Below are 22,343 nucleotides of genomic sequence, written 5' to 3' on the forward strand. Positions count from 1 at the left end.
TGAATGATTACTCATATTTTTGTAATTTTATGAGATATTTCATGCTAGTTGCCAAATGATGGTTCCCACATGTGTTAGGTGACTCACATGGGCTGCTAAGAGCTGATCATTGGAGTGTATATACCAATAGTACATACATCTAAAAGCTGTGTATTGTACGAGTACGAATACGGGTGCATACGAGTAGATTTGTTGATGAAACTGAACGAGAATGTAATTGTAAGCATTTTTGTTAAGTAGAAGTATTTTGATAATTGTCTTGAAGTCTTTCAAAAGTGTATGAATACATATTAAAACACTACATGTATATACATTTTAACTGAGTCGTTAAGTCATCGTTAGTCGTTACATGTAAATGTTGTTTTGAAACCTTTAGGTTAACGATCTTGTTAAATGTTGTTAACTCAATGTTTATAATATCAAATGAGATTTAAATTATTATATTATCATGATATTATGATGTACGAATATCTCTTAATATGATCTATATACATTAAATGTCGTTACAACGATAATCGTTACATATATGTCTCGTTTCAAAAAATCATTAAGTTAGTAGTCTTATTTTTACATATGTAGTTCATTGTTAATACACTTAATGATATATTTACTTATCATTTAACATAATTAACCAAGTGTATCAATATCTTAATATGATTCATATGTACCTAGTAAGACGTTATAACGATAATCGTTATATATATCGTTTTCGAGTTTCTTAATTTAATAGTCTCATTTTTATGTATATAACTCATTGTTAAAATACCTAATGAGATACATACTTATAATAAAATCATGTTACTATATATATAATCATATATATGTCATCGTATAGTTTTTACAAGTTTTAACGTTCGTGAATCACCGGTCAACTTGGGTGGTCATTTGTCTATATGAAACCTATTCCAATTAATCAAGTCTTAATAAGTTTGATTGCTTAACATGTTGGAAACACTTAATCATGTAAATATCAATTTCATTTAATATATATAAACATGGAAAAGTTCGGGTCACTACACATATTTCTGAAGATATTTTCATAACCATTCTTATCTGAAATCATTTATCCCCTCGCGTTATTTGTAGCACATCATAAAGGAAACTGTTTTAGTTTCTAAACATCTGAAACCTCTGAGTGTAAAGTATGAATGTTTTTGAAGTAATGTTGGGAACTGAAGCATGAGTTAGTATAATATAATGACACTTGATCAACGTGATTATATTACAGTAAGTCATGCTGAGTTTCAAATGGAACATGATGATTCACAGACCATACCGTCATCATGTGCCATGTTACATAACTTTTTCATTCTATTTAACCTCTAGAATTTTCAAGAAAATATTTTTCTTGATGATTCGGTCTTTTCCGTAATTTTCTGGTAATTTAACATGTCGGATCGTGCTATTACCATTTCTTTCTTAGAACATTAGTATTGTTCATCCGAAGCTTCATACCTACAAATTCTAGACCATTACTCACTTGACTTGAAGTCGGGAAGAGGAGACAAAAGCATGAAACTCTTAAATATAAAAGAAAATATAAAGCCCGACAACAATACATAAATTACAAACCGTGCATATCAATACGTATTGCAACGTAAAGGCACGGGAGAATTAAAAACACTATAACCCCAAGGTAATAGTAAAAGTAAATAAATTCCTCCGGTGGTAGATGAAAAAGAAGAATGACAGATATAAAAGTTAGGAGTATATCAAGAATCAGAACTGGATGGAGCATATTGATGAATACTTTAAAGTGTGAGTTGAGAGAGAAAGAATAGAAGGTGTGAGTTGTAAGGAAACGAAGGGGGTGGATTTATAGTAAAATATCTGACGGAGAAATAAAAACAGATGATCGCATTTAAAGCGGATCCTAATTCCCTTGATTACCGAAGAATCAAATCTTATTACGAAGATTTTCTCCAAATCTCTTGAACTTGGAAATCAATCCTATCTACGTCAAGAGATATGACGAATCTACACCTACTCATTTCACTCTTTTGTGGTAGCTTCACTCGTACTCTTCACATAAACACATTGTCTTATCCATATTACTTAATGACAATAAAACTCTAATTTCCAACTCATAAGAGTCATGAAAACATACTTATTGTCAGCCATGACCATCCCAATCAAATTTGGGGACGAAATTTCTTTAACGGGTAGGTACTGTGACAACCCGAAAATTTTTGAGCAAATTTAAACTTGATCTTTATATGTTTCCGACACGATAAGCAAAGTCTGTAATGTTGAAATCTCAAAAACTTTGAACTGTATTCATGTATTCATTTACCCATCGACTGCTCTTGACGATTCACGAACAATTATGTGTAAAACGACCCAGATTTTTTAATTAATATATATGAGATTAATGTTTACACAATTAAGTGTTTCCAACATGTTAATCAATCAAACTTGTTAAGACTTGATTAATTGAAATAGAATTTTGATAGTGCTCCAAATGAACATATATTTAGTAGCAATATCGTTCCAATATGTAAAGTTTTTAAATGTAATTTCCTTATTTTTAGTTGTAATAGTTAAATAAATAAGTGCGAAGACGAAAGACGCAAATCGCTCGAAAATGAAGATTTAAAGACAAAAACGAAGATTTGAAAGACCAAAACGTCCAAAAAGCTCAAATGTACAAGATACAATTCAAAAGGTTCAATTTATTGATGAAGAACGTCTAAAAATGACAAGAGTACAAGTTACAAAACACAAAGTACAAGATATAAAATTGTACGAAAGGACGTTCGAAAATCCGGAACCGAGGCATGAACCAACTTTCAGCGCTCGACGCAACGGTGTAAAAATTACGAGTCAACTATGCACAAGAATAAAATATAATATTTAAATAATTCATAATAAGAATAATATTAAATAATAAAAAGTTGTTAATTGAGCATAGTTCAGGGGTCGTAAATGAAAATTTGAATTCTAATTTTCCTATAAAAGGAACGATGTATTACGATGGAGAGGAAGAGACTTTTTCCGATCTTTTTTTTTCTTCTTCTATCTTTTTCTTATTTTTCTATCTATCAAATATCAATATCTATATTTATAATTCTCTATCATAATGTTAATGTAATCAGATATAACAATAATCTTAATTTTAATTTTAAATTATGATAATAATAAGATTTATGATAGAGATCGTTTGAGTGTGTAAGTCGAAATTCTGTCCGTGTAACGCTACGCTATTTTTAATCATTGTAAGTTATGTTCAACCTTTTTACATTAATGTCTCGTAGCTAAGTCGTTATTATGCTTATTTAAAATGAAGTACTCATGATGTTGGGCTAATTACTAAAAATTGGGTAATTGGGCTTTGTACCATAATTGGGGTTTGGACAAAAGACCGACACTTGTGGAAATTGAACTATTGACTATTAATAGATGGGGGGTATTGTCTAATTGAGTGACAACTCATTGGAGTCTGTCGAACCTATCTTCAAATTAATTAACCTAATAATTAATAATGATTATGGTTGTCTTATTTAGTGATGTTCATATGGAATCTGTTATAATCATTTAATTAATCAATTGGGTTGGGTAATTGATTATTCATTCTGATCAAGTGGATGAATTAATATTCATAAACTAATTAAAACAGGGGTGGATTACATACAGTGATAACTGATGTAATTGTTGACAGAAGTGATAACTGCGTCACAGTTTAAATCCTTAATCAGTTGGAATATTTGACTTCGGGTATAAGGGTAATTTGACGAGGATACTCGCACTTTATATTTATGACCGATGGACTATTATGGACAAAAACCAGATAGACGTATCAAATAAACCAGGACAAAGGACAATTAACCCATGGTAATAAATTAAAATCAACACGTCAAACATCATGATTACGGAAGTTTAAATAAGCATAATTCTTTTATTATATTTCTCATCGTATCTTTATTTACTGTCATTTTATTACTCGCAATTTTATTTTCTGTCATTTTATTTATCGCAATTTATTTTACGCACTTTAATTTTTGTCATTTATTTTTACGCTTAAAATCGACAAACCGGTCATTAAACGGTAAAACCCCCATTTTATAATAATACTACTACTTATTTATATATATATTTTTACAAATAAACTTAATAATATAGCGTTAACTTCACCAGCTCCCTGTGGAACGAACCGGACTTACTAAAAACTACACTACTCTACGATTAGGTACACTGCCTATAATTGTTGTAGCAAGGTTTAGGTATATCCACTCGATAAATAAATAATTTGTGTAAAACTTGTGTCATATTTTGTAGTATTTCCTAGTAAAAATAATACTATTTCGTACCCTCACGCTACATCACCAAGTTTTTGGCGCCGCTGCCGGGGAGCGCTAAAACGCTATATTTTTAATTATAATAATATTGAAATAGAATATAATAATATAATAATATTGAAATAGAATATAATAATATAAAAATATTTAAGAATCTTTACGTAAATTTTAAAAAAAAAAGTCGTATTTATTAAATACTTCAGGGGTATATTATGTAACTTATAATTAATAATTGCTATCATGTCGCTTTCATGTGAATAGTAAATTAATTAATTTATTTTCATTTACTATTCATGAATAGTAAATGAATTAAAAAAAAAAGAGTTTTAAAAAAAAATTATAATTATAAAAAAATTATTAATTTGTAAAAAAAAAATCGTTTTTAAAAAAAAAAAAAAAAAAAAAAAAAAAATCGTTTTTTTAAAAAAAAAAAAAAAAAAAAAAAAAAAAAAAAAAAAAAAAAAAAAAAAAAAAAATTGTAAAAAAAAAAAAAAAAAAAAATCGTTTTTTTTTAAAAAAAAAAAAAAAAAAAAAAAAAAAACGAAAAAAAAAAAAAAAAAAAAAAAAAAAAAAATATAAAAAAGAAAAAAAAAAAAATATATGTATTTTTAAGACTTTGTTAAATAGTTAAATTTTAAAAGTTTCTTTATTTTTATTTTAGTTTTAATTTTAATATCTTTTATTTAATTAAAAAACAAAAAAAAAAAAAAAAAAAAAAAAAAAAAGAAAAACGCGTAAAAACAAAAGCTGTCAACTGAATTCCTGAACCCCGCGACTCGCGGAGTTTTCCTCTTTATTTGCCGCGACTCGCGGAGGCCTTCTGACACACGGACAAAAACCCTAATCACGGGTTATTTTTAATTATTATTATTATTAAAACCTAATTATTATTATTATTATTATTAGTTTTAAGTTTTATTTTTATTTATGTATTTAGTTTAAATAAGTTTTTATTAAATTGTAAAATTAATAGTTTTATTAAATAAATAATATAAAATAATATTTTTATAAAAATTGTACTTTTTACAACTTTTTGTATATTTTTATATTTTGTACCTTTTTAATCGTTGTAGCGTAACTTTTGTATTTTTAGCTCATATTTAATTTTAAACTTAGTTTTTGCTATAGTTATTTTTACTCCTAGATTTTTAGGCTTTGCCGTAGAATTCCTTAAGTGCTTTTTTCTTTAGACTAAGATTTAGGTGCTTTAGAATTTTGCGACGCCTTTTTAAGTTTTAGTTTCTTTTTAAGTTATTTCCATTTGGGATTTAGTCTTTTCCTGTAAGCTTTAATATTTTTAGACCTTTTACTATGTATCAATTATCATTCCAATTAGTAATTTCAATTTGCGATTATAATTTTAAGTTAGTTGTAGTAATAAGGTTAAATTAGTTAAGTATTTTTAAGTTTTGATAAGTTTCTTTTATTTTTCCGTCACCTTTTATTTTTCAACCATTTTTTATTTTTCGACATTTTTCGGCGCGCAATCTATTTCTCTCTTATTTCTCGCCATTCTAGTTTTTAGGACTTAGAATTTTTTCTACTTCTTCTCTAAATTTCTTAAAATTACGAAAATTTATTTTAAGTTGTTAAATTGATAGACATCAAAATTTTCTGGTTCGTAGTAATAGTTGGATTTGTACGTGGACCGGGTTATTGGAGCCAAACAGTCCTCAATTATATTGAGACCAAACGAATCCTGCCCCTCTGCTGCATCTTTTGGCTATTCGAAACGTGGGCAAAATCAGAAAAGTCTATTAATTGGATAACTTATTATAATTTTTCTTTCCTTTTTAAAAACTAATAGGATATTCAGTGAATGCACCGAGCAAAACGTTCACCACCTTTCATACGTTCACCACCTGTAACTCGATCAAGACATCTAGCAAATATTGTCGCCGTTGATTTTTCTTTAGAATCGTCATCAAGTCGACCAAATCCTCAAACTCAAATTTCCGATAATCCAGTTTTTGAAACAAACCTCACAATTGAGAATCCGGAGAATATTCAGGAACGGTTTGTAGATCCCGAACCATTAAACTTTCCTCCGGAACCACCAATCATTCAAACAGAGATTGTTGAGGAAGAAACCATTAAATCAGAAACCTCTAGTGATTCAGATACAACACTTCCAATCATGGAAAATCTAGAACCTCTAAGTATGGAAGACCGAATGAGAGCCACACGCACGGGCCAAGGTCACGCCATTATTAAGCCAGAAGTTAATGCTCCAGATTATGAAATCAAAGGACAAATTCTAAACATGGTAACTAATCAGTGCCAATATAGTGGTGCGCCGAATGAAGATCCAAACGAACACCTTCGTACGTTTAAAAGAATTTGTACACTATTCAAAATCCGAGAAGTGGAAGATGAGCAGATCTATCTCATGTTGTTTCCCTGGACTTTAAAGGGAGAAGCCAAAGATTGGTTAGAATCGTTACCTGAAGGGGCGATTGACACATGGGATGTTTTAGTTGAAAAATTTCTTAAACAATTCTTTCCGGCATCTAAAGCCGTGAGACTTCAAGGAGAAATTGTTACGTTCGCGCAAAAGCCAAATGAAACATTATATGAGGCGTGGACAAGATTCGGAAGGATGTTGAGAGGATGTCCTCAACACGGATTAGATACTTTTCAAATAGTACAAATCTTCTATAAAGGCGTAGACATCGCCACACGAAAAGACATCGACATAACCGCTGGTGGATCCATTATGAAGAAAACCGCAACTGAAGCTTACAAAATTATTGATAACACAGCCTCCCACTCGCATGAGTGGCACCAAGAAAAAGATATCTTTCGATCATCTAAAGCGGCTAGAGCCGATTCTAGCCCTGACTTTGATTCCGTTTCCGCAAAAATAGATGCTTTTGAAAGACGAATGGAAAAGATGAATAAAGATATTCACGCAATACGAATCAGTTGTGAGCAATGCGGTGGACCACACTTATTGAAAGATTGTCACATTGAACCAACATTGGAACAACGAGAGAATGTTTCCTATATGAACCAAAGGCCTGGAAATAATTATCAAAATAATTATCAACCGCCAAAGCTAAACTTCAATCGAAATCAAAACATTCTTTACAATCCAAAAGGACCCGAAAATAACTGGTATAACCAACAAGGTCCGAATAACCAACCAACTCAAAACAACACTTTCAATCAACAAAAACCTGGCTTATATAAACCACAACAACAAACCGAAGAGAAAAAGTCAAATATGGAAGACGTGGTATTCAAGCTAGTTGAATCTCAAACACAATTTATTACATCTCAAACCCAAACGAATGAGAGGTTTGATCAGTCATTAAGAACTCAACAAGCTTCCATTTTGAATCTAGAAAAACATGTAGGTACTCTTGCTAGCATGATGAGTGAGAGGGAACAAGGAAAGCTACCGAGTAATACTGAAGTAAATCCTCGGAATGAGAATGTTAATATGGTTTCAACGAATTCTGAAAAACCAGCACCAAAAGATGGGAAGGTTTTAGATGAGAATAAAAATGAAGAAGTTACACCACCACTACCCGAGTATGTAAAGCCAGTGGTGGCACCATACAAACCACCCATCCCGTTTCCAAGAAAAAGAGTTGAGTATGAGCAAGTGATAGGTAATAAAGATTGTGATACCTCTGGAAAGAAGAAGAAGAAAAAAAATAAGAAAGTGCAAGAAACAAAAGCCGTAAATATAAACCCGGTGAAGACAGTTCCACCAAAACCTCCACCTAGGGTAGGTGATCCGGGTGAATTTATTGTTCCTTGTCTACTTAGTGATTGTGTCATGTATGATGCACTAGCAGATTTAGGTGCGAGTGTAAGTGTTATGCCTCTTTCCTTATATAAGAGATTAGGTGTAGGTAAGTTAAGTCCAACGGATATGAGTGTTCGACTCTTTGATCAAACCATTAAGCACCCAGTTGGAATTGCTGACAACCTACCCATTCAAGTAGGTAATTTAACCTTTCTAGTCGAATTCATTGTCATTGACATAGAAGAGGACCCAAACATTCCTCTAATTTTAGGTCGGCCATTCTTAGCGTCCACCGGGGCGTTATTTGATGTAGGAAATGGAAGAATGACACTTAGTAGTGGTAACAAATCGATCACCTTTATGATTCGAAAGTCTAAATCTCCACCAACCAAAACCATTGAACCAGCAAAAACGATTGGTAACAACCATGTTGTTTTACCAACTCCAACGGTAGTGCTTAATAATAATAAAACGCCTAAGTGTGGGGAAAATGAAGTAAAACCTAATGATGACTTGATAACAAAGAACCCCGTTGTTGATACGAAATTAAATAATCCCGTTATTAATAGTTCAATGAAGAAACTTATTAAACGGATTCGCGATGCTAGAACCAAGGGGAACTTTAAGTTATGTAACCGGTTAGTATCCAATCTATCACCTAAAGAAAAGGAGAAACTAGTTGAAATTGTGGATATTACACAGGAATCCGACCAATGGCTTAAAGAAAAAGTCACGGATATGCAAGTTGATTATGGACCAAGAGAAATTAACGATGAAGTTAATCACAATTTCGACACCACATCTACCTAAGTGTGAGGAGATTCAAATATTCTAAAAAGAAAATGCTGTTTGTAGTTAGTTGTTCTGTTCTCGTGTAGTTCCGAGAATGGAATTCGATTGGTCTTTTCCGCTAGCAGACACTAAAGAACTAGTTTTCTCCCCCCATTCTGAATTTTTGTTTTTTTTAGGTTTTATATGAAATTAATATGCTTTTAAGTTTTGTGTGATTTTAAAAACAAAATTTACTTTAATTCATTAAGTTTAAAAAATGATTTCTAAACTCGTCGTGAGTTGAAGACTAGGTCATTAAGCCGAAATTGCTTTACCCGAGGGTGGGACGGCAAATTTTGTTATCATTATTTTTAATTTTATTGATCTAAAGTATGCCAAAAAGATATTAGACTTTATAAATTTTTGAACGTGGGGTAATATACCCAACTTCAAAAATATGTATATATATGTTTGTATTTTATATTATGTACAAAACAGGGTAGAACAAAGCACTTTCAAAGACTAACATTAAGTTCAGCAATAGCTACTGATTTTGACGACAAGAAGCAAAATATCAAATGTGAAATAACAATATGTTTGCAAACTCGGTATTTTTAATCACTTTTCTACACTAATCACCCTCATGAATTTATAATTATAGTCTGATTTCATGCAAATGAGGGCATTGCATGATCTCAAGTGTGGGGAAGGGTTATAAATTCTCTCGGGTTTGCACTTAGTTTATTTGCCAAATTTTGTGAAAATTTGAAAAATTTTCAACTAAATGAATTTAAAATCATGTTTATACATATTTATGAACGGTGAAAACTAGGTGATAATACCGAAATTATCGTTACCTCGGAAAGGACATAAATTGAGAAACACCCTAAAATGCTTGAATTCATTTAAAATGAAATAAAAGAAAATAAAAAGGCAAAGAAAGAAACTAAGTGTGGGAAGAATGTACCAAGTTATTCAATTTAAAACAAATATCACATATTTTTGTACAAGATTATTGCAGGTACTTTTGCTTTGGACGATACTAATCAGTTTTACCCGGTTTACTGTAATACATTTGAAAGAAAGATGGATCTACACGATGAATCAATTCCATCATTTGAAGGAAGTAAAGTCTTCCGAAAAAGACACGCGCTTCTTGATTTAGGTCATGAAGTTGTCGTCCAGACCAGCTGTAGGTTGACGAAAAATCTAGAAAAGTCATCTCTAAAATCAGCAGGAAATCCACGGACCTCAGCATCAAACAGGGTCGCCAAGTGGTCAGATTTATCCTAACCATGAGAAGGATTTATCTCGTACAATGGGGAGGCACCGTGCAAATTAGCTTGATAAGACTAATGAATCAGATCCCCAGAAAGGATAATCTCCTTAAAGATTAAAAATCAGCTTTTAAGACTGATATTACTCAATCCTTGAGATTGACCTTAAAGATTGAGAATTCAAACTCATGGAATTCAATGATATCTAAACTCGAGCTTGAACGAGAAAATATTTTGATCAAAAATACAAACCGATTTGTTTTCTGAAAACCCATTTTCAATGCGTTCATTACCATTGAACGTAAAATCCTAGGAATTCACCTGGAATTCATTAGGTCACCTGAACCAAATCGGGTGTCAACCGTAAGAACGGTGGTTGCATAGCATGGTCGGAGACAGGACCTTGTGCCAGACCGAAAAATCATAGGATGATCTTTACTATCGCTCCTACCAAGGATAGTTCTAGCATCCGACACGTTAAAAGACCATAATCAAATGCATGTCACGGGACATTGCCTTAACAGTTTCTTGTTCATCGCTTTCCTTTACAACCGGACGGTAGTTTGCCGAAAGGTAATATACGGAACACGTAAACTGGATGTGTGCTTTCCGATACCGGGATAGCAGTGGATTACACAAACCTAAATGTTTTTAGCCAAAATATTGATCCACAAATATATTTTGCAACACCAATGGTGGATCAAATCAGAAAACTTATCTAGGGTAAAATCTAGCTTGAATCTTCAAAAGATCAAATGTTTTCATAAAGATCCAATTTCCTTAAAGGATCTAAATTTTTATAGTCATGTGGGACTGTAAACCGCCTTTCAAATGTGCACTTTGCTTTGGAAACCGAAAGTAAATCGGCTATTTGATTGCAAGTGTCGTTGACCTAAACCCGAGGCAACTGTGGATGACACACCCACCTTTAACCATCATTACTGTCATTGTTTATACCGCTATATCAAAATCACTGATGTACAAAATGTGATGAATAAAAAAGTAATTCATGTATGTTTTTATTTCAAGTTCTGTATTGCTTGAGGACAAGCAACGCTCAAGTGTGGGGATATTTGATAGTGCTCCAAATGAACATATATTTAGTAGCAATATCGTTCCAATATGTAAAGTTTTTAAATGTAATTTCCTTATTTTTAGTTGTAATAGTTAAATAAATAAGTGCGAAGACGAAAGACGCAAATCGCTCGAAAATGAAGATTTAAAGACAAAAACGAAGATTTGAAAGACCAAAACGTCCAAAAAGCTCAAATGTACAAGATACAATTCAAAAGGTTCAATTTATTGATGAAGAACGTCTAAAAATGACAAGAGTACAAGTTACAAAACACAAAGTACAAGATATAAAATTGTACGAAAGGACGTTCGAAAATCCGGAACCGAGGCATGAACCAACTTTCAGCGCTCGACGCAACGGTGTAAAAATTACGAGTCAACTATGCACAAGAATAAAATATAATATTTAAATAATTCATAATAAGAATAATATTAAATAATAAAAAGTTGTTAATTGAGCATAGTTCAGGGGTCGTAAATGAAAATTTGAATTCTAATTTTCCTATAAAAGGAACGATGTATTACGATGGAGAGGAAGAGACTTTTTCCGATCTTTTTTTTTCTTCTTCTATCTTTTTCTTATTTTTCTATCTATCAAATATCAATATCTATATTTATAATTCTCTATCATAATGTTAATGTAATCAGATATAACAATAATCTTAATTTTAATTTTAAATTATGATAATAATAAGATTTATGATAGAGATCGTTTGAGTGTGTAAGTCGAAATTCTGTCCGTGTAACGCTACGCTATTTTTAATCATTGTAAGTTATGTTCAACCTTTTTACATTAATGTCTCGTAGCTAAGTCGTTATTATGCTTATTTAAAATGAAGTACTCATGATGTTGGGCTAATTACTAAAAATTGGGTAATTGGGCTTTGTACCATAATTGGGGTTTGGACAAAAGACCGACACTTGTGGAAATTGAACTATTGACTATTAATAGATGGGGGGTATTGTCTAATTGAGTGACAACTCATTGGAGTCTGTCGAACCTATCTTCAAATTAATTAACCTAATAATTAATAATGATTATGGTTGTCTTATTTAGTGATGTTCATATGGAATCTGTTATAATCATTTAATTAATCAATTGGGTTGGGTAATTGATTATTCATTCTGATCAAGTGGATGAATTAATATTCATAAACTAATTAAAACAGGGGTGGATTACATACAGTGATAACTGATGTAATTGTTGACAGAAGTGATAACTGCGTCACAGTTTAAATCCTTAATCAGTTGGAATATTTGACTTCGGGTATAAGGGTAATTTGACGAGGATACTCGCACTTTATATTTATGACCGATGGACTATTATGGACAAAAACCAGATAGACGTATCAAATAAACCAGGACAAAGGACAATTAACCCATGGTAATAAATTAAAATCAACACGTCAAACATCATGATTACGGAAGTTTAAATAAGCATAATTCTTTTATTATATTTCTCATCGTATCTTTATTTACTGTCATTTTATTACTCGCAATTTTATTTTCTGTCATTTTATTTATCGCAATTTATTTTACGCACTTTAATTTTTGTCATTTATTTTTACGCTTAAAATCGACAAACCGGTCATTAAACGGTAAAACCCCCATTTTATAATAATACTACTACTTATTTATATATATATTTTTACAAATAAACTTAATAATATAGCGTTAACTTCACCAGCTCCCTGTGGAACGAACCGGACTTACTAAAAACTACACTACTCTACGATTAGGTACACTGCCTATAATTGTTGTAGCAAGGTTTAGGTATATCCACTCGATAAATAAATAATTTGTGTAAAACTTGTGTCATATTTTGTAGTATTTCCTAGTAAAAATAATACTATTTCGTACCCTCACGCTACATCACCAAATTTATATAAACGCTTGACCATCCTTTTATTCTTACAATTCACAAACGTCATAACTTGTATTAATTATATATATATGTGTGCATACATACATACATATATATATATATATATATATATATATATATATATATATATATATATATATATATATATATATATATATATATATATATATATATATATATATAGAGAGAGAGAGAGAGAGAGAGATTTAACTTGAAAATATGATAATTAAATATCTCATTAAGTATATTAACAAAGTATTATATATATTTTTTCATACTACTAATTTAAAGAGTTTTTGAACAATATATATGTTACTATTTAAACGACGTAATTAACTTATGTTAAAATGTATTTACATATAAAGTATTACGAGTGTAAATACATCCTTACAAGTGTTAAATACACTTTATAATATACCAATACATATAAAGGATAGCTACACTCATATTTTCGTTCAATTTCTTCAAGAATTCTACTCGCATTCATACGGTATATTTACCTGTATTATACACAGCTTCTAGAAGTATTTACTATTGGTATATACCAATAGAAATCTGCAATTATTTGTGTAATATGTCATCCATGACCTAATCAATTTAATATGTCATCCATGACTTAATACATTTTAACTTATCTTAGATATTTTCACTAAAAACCAGATTTTCAAGCCTATAAATAAGCACCATTTCTAACTCATTTTTACACATTCATTTTCTAAATTTTACTTCTAATTTTCACACACACTTGCAAGAACTATCTCAAGTTTTGTTCTACTACTTCTTTCCAGCAATTTTACATTCTAAACTTGAGGTAAAAACTCTACTTCAACTCTTGTTCAATTTATATGTCTATAGCTATCTATATAAGAGTTTATAAACTAGAACATAGTTTAGTTAATTCTAAACTTGTTAGCAAACAAAGTTAATCCTTCTAACTTGACTTTTAAAAACAACTTAACACATATTTTATATCTATATGATATACTAACTTAATGAGTTAAAACTTGGAAACACGAAGAACACCTTAAAATCGGACATACGCCGTCATAGTAAAACCGGGGGCTGTTTTGGGTTGGATAATTAAAAACTATCATAATATTTGATTTAAAAGTTGTTCTTCTGGGAAAATGATATTTCATATGAACATGATACTATATCCAAAAATCATGGTTAAACTCAAAATGGAAGTATGTTTTTCAAAATGGTCATCAAGATGTCGTTCTTTCGACGAAAATGACTACCTCTTACAAATATGGATTATAACTTGTAACTTCGACTATAAACCACCACTGTTTCAGTTTAGTTTCACAAATTATAGTTCGTTATGAATCCATAGCAATTTGATTAACTCAAAACGGATTTATAACGAAGAATTTATGGGCAAAACAATATTGGTTAGAAATGGATAATTTGATTACGGGATTAATTCATTAAAATCTATACTAACCATATCCTAGCTAACTTTTCTTGTATTATACATGTATTCTAACATGTCATGGTTACACAATATGCCGGATAAATCAAAAGACACCACATACACAATACATGTAACTACAATAGCGTTATTGTGGGTCATGATTGAGTCTTATACAACACGTGTATAGTATGTACTACTAATTGTGGACTACTAACTGTGGACTACTAACTATGGATTACTAATTGTGGACTACTAACGTTGGACTGCTAACTTGACAACTTAAACAATCACACGTGATTGAAAATATAAACTTAAACAATCACACGTGATTGAAAATATGAACTTAAATAATCACATGTGATCGAAGATATGATATGAATAATAGTTGTATTACATTTTGATATAAATATATATTTGTTACAGGTTCGTGAATTCAAGAACGACGGCCATATTTTTCATAAGTTGAAAACTTATTATTAATATACTTTTACTACCGTGAGTATATAGTCCCATTTTTAAACTCTAAAAATATTTTGGGATGAGAATACATGCATTTTATATTTTACGCCAAGGACACAAGTACTTAAAATATATTCTACGTTGAGTTGTACCACATTGCATATCTTCCCTAATAGCTTGGTAACTAATATTTACATGTTGTAAGAACATGTAAGTGCGAATCCTATTGATAGATCTATCGGGTTTGACAACCCCAACCGGACTAGTCGCTCTAGTATCGTAAACGGTTGCATAGTACTTCGTTTTTACTACACTTCGTACAGTGTAGGGAGATTTCATAATAAAGGGAATATGCTACATTAATGGTTAAGTATGGTTACCGAAGCGCTCAACAACTTATATAATACTTTTATACACTTGTGAGTGTACATATATTTATAACTATGAAATCTTGTGGTCTATATTTATATCGATACTAAACCTATATATCTCACCAACCTTTGTGTTGACTGTTTAAGCATGTTTATTCTCAGGTCCTTAAGGAAGTCGTCCGCTGTTGCATTATCTGAGCAAGCTGTGCATGGAGTCTCATGCTTTTAATTAAATAAAGTGTTGCATTCAATAAAACCTTTGTCATGTATTATATTTGACTGTTATGTCACGTGTGTAGTATTTGAAAATCGATGTATTATGGGGATTATTACTTAAATAATCGCCCAATTGTTTAAAACAAGCATTATGTATAATAATAGTGTGCTTTTTATGAAACGAATGCAATATTTTCTAAAACGTATCATATAGAGGTCAAATACCTCGCTATGGGACCAATGAATAACGTATCATGTTTATAGTAATATGGACGAGTCGTTTTAGTAGGGCTGCAATTTGCATGACCAAACAAGTTAATTCAATATCATGTTTTTGCTGCGGCAATCAATAGCTTACTTTTTTTTAAACGACGATTTTTTGGCATCAGTATAAGATCATTGATTTCAATGACCCTCATCATTTGCATGTATCACACATGTTCGGGCGGAAACCCAAACCCGATTGACGGTACCCGGGAACACATCCATTCGGGCAGTGTTCCTGGGTAGATGCCCATAAACGAATCCGGTAAAACCTCCTTATAGGGTCAATATATACCACCATTATTGGTGTTCAATTGTTTTTAAATAAAATCATGTCATCCATAAGGATCGAACCCATGACCTCTCCTTATCCCATGACACAAAGTACATGAAAGAACCGTTGGCTATGCTCACAAGTTAATAGCTTACTTCATAGTAAATGCATTTTCATCATCTCATAACGTAAAAAAATGATTTTCAAATTTGTTTACCAAAACTATTAACTAATTATTTGTATCTTAAAAACCTAAATCACATTCATTCAAATCCTATCTAAACACCCTCTCAGTCAAACCAAACTATTTTTAAAACCGTTTACTACATCACACATGAACAATAGTTTAGTTCATAACATGTGATCGACACCGTACCTATCATAACTAGTAGGTTAGTGTGATGGTTTTTGTTATTTATATTAACTCATCAAACATTATACTATATTTACCTAGATTAATTAAATACAAAAATACATTATAGATTTATTAAAGATCAAAGATATTATACAGGTTACCGATTACTTGATCCTTGAATACATATATTTAGCCTTAAAAATTTACGGAGTATTTCATCTACACATGAAATTCAACGGTAACCATGGTTTATTCTCAAAACTTCCAACCCACTTTCCCAAACTGTATCCCAGTTTACCCCAATTTTCAATCTCAATTCTTCAAAAATCAATAACCCTTTTCCACCCAAAAACCCTCCTTCACTAAGAAATCTACCATCTTTATTGGTGGAATTTCGAAATTTTCAAATCCAACCACTATCAAAAACGCCTTTCAATCTTTTGGTATTATTCAAGGTATTTCTTGGAAACATGGCAGAAGTTACGCTTTTGCAAAGTTCAATAATGTTAATACGGCTACAAAAGCGGTTTCGGTTATGAATGGAAAAACCCTGAATGGTAGAAGGATTAATGTGGGGTTCGCTAAATTGGAGATGTTTATTAAAGAATCCATGGAGATGAAGTCCAACAACTGTAAAAGGCTTCATAAACAGGACATTATTCTTACTGTTAATGAAGATGTCCAGGACCGTTTAAAGAGATCCGCATTAATTATTGACAAGGTGCCAATGAAAGCTGTTAAACTCTTTAAATGGCTAAGAAGTAGAAATATTTCAATTGTTTCAGTTTGCACTTGGGGCGTGTTTGGTTACATTGTAGAGTGCAAAGATGCGGAAAGCTTCAATCGTATGATAATGGGTCCAACTATAAACAAATTGGAGTTCTTAAAAGTCCAACCAATGGATCAACGTCTCCTCAAATACTCCAGGTTTACTCGACTGGAAATCAAGGGCTGCCCTTTTGAATGCTCGTCTATTGATTCATTAAATTTGATAACAGGGACGTTTAGTGATGTTATATGGGTTGACCCTAATTCCACAAACTTGAAACACGGCGAGTCCTTATTCTGTATTGTTGAGGTTAAAGATCCGGCACCTATAAACCAATATGTCACGGTTAATCTTACGAATACAGAATCGTGTAAGGTATGGGTCCAAGAATTTAACGAAAGGGTAACTATTGAAGCCGTATCAGATGAGGTTATTCAGGAGTACAACTCTCTTATTGAGTGCAATGGGTGTCCAATATCTTCTTCCATTAAAAAGGAAGATTAAGTTCAACAGGTATATGATACCGGCAGCCCTACGCCTGAAATGATCTCTTCTCCAATACGTAATAACCGTGATGATGACAATAATTTTGAAAACACAAAAGTCAATGAGGCTATAGCCGTTGATGAGGACTGTTGTATCAATGAAGCATGTGATGTGGTGAACACGCCTGCTGCAAAAAGTGTTAAAAAGGACAAAGCTGTAGACTTACACCTTTCATTAGAAAAGGCCCAAAAAGCACTTTCTACCCACAAGTTCAAAAAGAAAGGTACTTCCATTACCATTTCTGCTTTTCCCAACCTTGGTAATATGGATTTAAATTTAAATTCCGGTATTGGTGGTGCCCAAGGGACTGATTCTATTCCCAAAACAGTGTTTGACTACAATGAAAAAGAATTCCCAATCCTCTCTCCTAACACCTTGAAACTTAACCAATCAAAAAAGAACACCTTTGTCAATTCTCAGATTGCTTCAAATACAAACACAAACTCAGTTTCTCCAATCAAAGTACAAACTAACAAATCAAGTGTTGATAATAAATGTCAAACTTTCTGTGATGCAATTCGAAAGAGAGGTGTGGAAATTAAACTTTCCAAAGAAAACAGTAAGATCACCAATTATGTGTCAAAAAAAGCAGGTGCTAGTGAGACCCATGTAGAAAATGAAGGTTCATTATTTAAATCTCCAATTTTTGATACTGTAAGTGAAATTAGAAGTAACAGTGTTGATCAGGGCACGAGTTCAACTGTGCAGCCACACGATAATCACAAATCAGTGGCTCCAAAAACTTCGTACAAAGAAGAACTCAAAATTTTTGGCATTTTTATGGGGAAAACGACGGCGGAGGAGTTGCCATCCAAATTGTCAAAGCCATGAGGTTAGCCTCGTGGAACACCCGCGGCCTCGGGAACATTGACAAAGGTCGTATGGCGGGTTCAATGGTAAACCACTTCCAAGTTCAATTCCTAGCAATTCAAGAAACCATGGTTAAAAAAGTCTCACAACCCATTTTGAACTCTATATGGAAACATTCTATGTTTCAAGAGGATTAAGTAAGTTCATCCGGACGATCGGGAGGTCTCCTTTCAATATGGCGGGAGGATTGTTTTTCCTTGTTGGATCATTGGAGTAATAGATTTTGGATTGCCACTCTTTTAAGGTATACTTCTAACCAAAGAATTATCCTTATTATTAATGTATATACCCCTCAAAGTGAACACGATAAGTTGTTTGTTTGGAAGCAATTATCTTCTATCGCTAATCAATGGTCGGGTCCTTTATGTTTCCTGGGATATTTTAACTCGGTATGTAATTCGGATGAAAGATTCCGAGAGGTTATTGATCATATGGCCATTTCAAATTTCAACGACTTCATTAACTCCTCTAATATGATTGATCAAATTATTTGTAATGAGGAGTTTACTTGGAAAGGTCCGGATGGTAAGATGTCACGTATTGATAGAGTTTTGGTTAATGGGCCATGGATGCAACTTTTTCCGGACTCCATTTTGTTAGCTGGGGCTCCTAAGTTATCAGATCATAGGCCTATCATTTGGGGTAAAAAAAATGCAAGATTGGGGTCCAAAACCCTTTCGTTTCAATAACCTATGGTTGAGTCAACATGGCTTTGTTGATATGTGCAAACAACATTGGGATTCAGTGTCTTTTGAAGGGTGGGCGGCTTTTATTTTACAAAAGAAATTTCGTAGTCTTAAAGCCCTTTTAAGGGACTGGAAGGCTAATGAGGTCGTTATCTCAAAGAAAGATTTGTTAGATTGTGAGAACGAGATAAGAAGAATCAAATGTATTTATCAATCACGCGACCTTAATGATTTCGAACGAGTTATTTTATTTGATTGCAAAAAACGCAAAAAACAAATTTTAACTCATGAAGAATCGAAAAAACGTCTTCACTCTCGAGTTAAATGGTTAAAACTCGGGGACAAAAACACAAAGTTCTTTCATCTCGTGTCCCGTATTAAACAACAATCATCCTTCATTGCCGGAATGTCAATTGATAATATTTGGGTGGAAGATCCTTCCATTGTTAAGGATCGTGCTTTGCAATTCTTCAAACAAATGTTCTCTGTTACAGCCAATAACAGGCCCACTATTTTAAACTGGGACACAATCAATCTGAGCAAAATTTCAGCCCAGCAGGCCCGTACAGTGGAGGCCCAATTTGATGCTGATGAAATCTTCAATGTTATTAATGAGTTCGATGGTAATAAAACCCCCGGTCCAGACGGGTTTTCATTATCCTTTTTTAAAAAGGCTTGGTATTTCTTAGAGGACGAAGTTGTGCAAATGTTTTCTCAATTTTTTTCGAATCCGTCATTTCCAAAAGGTTTCAATTCTTCTTTCATAGTTTTAATACCCAAATCCAACTTGTCCAAGAAGATTGAGCAAATGCGTCCTATTAGCCTTATTAATGCACCGTATAAGATCATTGCAAAGGTCTTAGCGAATCGTTTGAAGTTTGTGGTTTCATGTATTGTGAGTGAAAATCAACATGGGTTTGTTCCGTCAAGGGCCTTATTAGATGGGGTTATGTTTGTTAGTGAGGTAGCCAATCTAGCTAAGAAAACAAAGTGTCCACTGTTAATGATCAAATTAGATTTTTCTAAGGCATATGATAGCATCTCTCACGAGTTTTTATTAGAAGTTCTATCTCCGATGGGTTTTGTTAATCGGTTCATTTCTTGGATCAAATGTTGTATTTCTGGAATTAATTTCTCGGTACTTTTAAACGGTTCTCCATCAAAAGAAGGTATTATGTTTCGAGGAATATGACAAGGCGATCCTTTGTCTTCCTTCCTTTTTATTCTAGTGGCGGTAGTATTAAGTAAATTACTTTCTAACGATTTAAGTACCGGTGCTCTTCAAGGTTTTAACATCGCAAATAATAATAAGGTAAACCACTCACAATTTGCGGACGATACAATTCTTTTCGCACATCCTTCATTACAAGAATTGAATCGCCTGAAAGAGATTCTTGCTTTATTTTCTCAAGTCTCGGGTCTTAAAATAAATCATTCAAAGACTATGATTTATGGTATTCACGTTTCAAGATCCGACTTGAGACACTTTGCCAACACTTTCGGGTGTGAAATAGGCGATTTCCCGTTAGAATATTTGGGTGTTCCTATTGGGTTTAATAGTGGTCGAATAGCTATGTGGGATCCGGTTATTAAAAAATTCAAACGCAAGTTAGCCGGGTGGAAAGGTAGATGTCTTTCTTTTGGAGGACGTCTTGTTATGGTTAAAGCGGTACTCTCAAGTTTACCCCTTCATTTCATGGCTATATATAAAGCTCCCTCTTCGGTCATTATTCAACTTGAAAGATTTCGGAGGAATTTCCTTTGGGGTGGTGATTGCTTAAAATCGAAACCATCTCTCGTTAAATGGCAATCGGTTTGCTTGCCGGTTGATATGGGTGGTTTGGGTATCACACCCCTTCGTTCCAAGAACTTTGCTCTTTTAGCAAAATGGTGGTCAAAAATGAACTCCAACAAAAAACATGTTTGGCAAGCTTTAGTTTGCACCTCTTTTGGTAGTTCATTCTCTGGTAAATTAATGCATAATGTTTCCATGATTTCAACCTCTAAAACCTCCTCCATTTGGAAAGATTTGTTAAAGTTACACCATGAAGATAGTATGGCTCATGTTATTGGAGACAATACGTGGAGTTGGAAATTAGGAGACGGATTACAAATTTCCTTTTGGAACGATCATTGGGTCGGGCATTTTTCTCTACGGGTACGTTTTCCTAATCTTTTTAGAATTTGCTCATTTCAAAATGGAAACGTGAGACAGTTTAGATGGCCCTTTAATGTAGACACTGTCCAATTTTCATGGAACCTTAATCTTTATGGTCCATTAATCGAATTCGATAGCATTTATGAGGCAGAATTAAAGGGTCTGTTATCTTCATTCAAGTTGAATGATTCTGTTGAGGACTCCGTGATTTGGAATCCGTCGACTTCCGGAGAATTTAGTGTGGCCGAGGCAATTAGAATCATGGTGGTTTCCGATAACTCACAAGGTACAAATTGGAGGAAATTAATTTGGAATAATCGAGTCCCTTCAAAAGTTTCAATTTTCCATTGGCTAGCTTGTAAAAAAAGTATTCCGGTTAGAGATGTTCTCATTCGAAGGCATATACTTCCACAAAATCACTCAACTCTTTGTGTTTGGTGCGAAACCGAGATAGAAACAATTGAACATCTTCTTCTTCATTGCCCGTGGACGTTCAAAGTTTGGTCCGCCCTTTTTCAGTGGTGGAATATTAGATGGATTATTCCGGGTTCCATTTTGAGTTTTTCGGCCGATTGGTATAATGGTATGGGTATTGGTGATAAAAATTTTTGGAGATTAATAGGTCCGGCGACTATTTGGGCAATATGGTTGACAAGAAATGACTTTATTTTTAACGGGAACTACACTTGTTGGGCTTCCATCGTTCGTCAAATCAAGCTCAAAGTCTTTTTGTGGGCTACTTCGTTCAAGTTGTGTTATGCTCATCAATCTTATGTATGGGATATCAATCCCGGGCTTTTGTGTCATTCAAGTTGATAGTCTTTTGTAATAGGCTTGTTATTAGTTTGTTAACAGATTGGTCGTTCGCCTGTATTACTTTGTACTTGTTCTTTTCATCA

At 32.6% G+C, this 22,343-nt stretch overlaps 1 protein-coding gene across 1 annotated transcript; it reads left to right on the forward strand.

Moving 5' to 3' along the window:
- The first annotated feature begins 19,031 nt into the window (after window positions 1–19,031).
- On the forward strand, window positions 19,032–22,260 carry LOC139840579 (uncharacterized). The gene is made up of 3 exons (XM_071830839.1): window positions 19,032–19,242; window positions 19,346–20,455; window positions 20,516–22,260. The coding sequence occupies exons 1-3, from the start codon at window positions 19,032–19,034 to the stop codon at window positions 22,258–22,260; spliced, it is 3,066 nt and encodes a 1,021-aa protein (XP_071686940.1).
- Window positions 22,261–22,343: the final 83 nt, after the last annotated feature.

The sequence above is a fragment of the Rutidosis leptorrhynchoides genome, chromosome 4 (assembly GCF_046630445.1).
Source record: "Rutidosis leptorrhynchoides isolate AG116_Rl617_1_P2 chromosome 4, CSIRO_AGI_Rlap_v1, whole genome shotgun sequence".
Classification (NCBI taxonomy): Eukaryota; Viridiplantae; Streptophyta; class Magnoliopsida; order Asterales; family Asteraceae; genus Rutidosis; species Rutidosis leptorrhynchoides.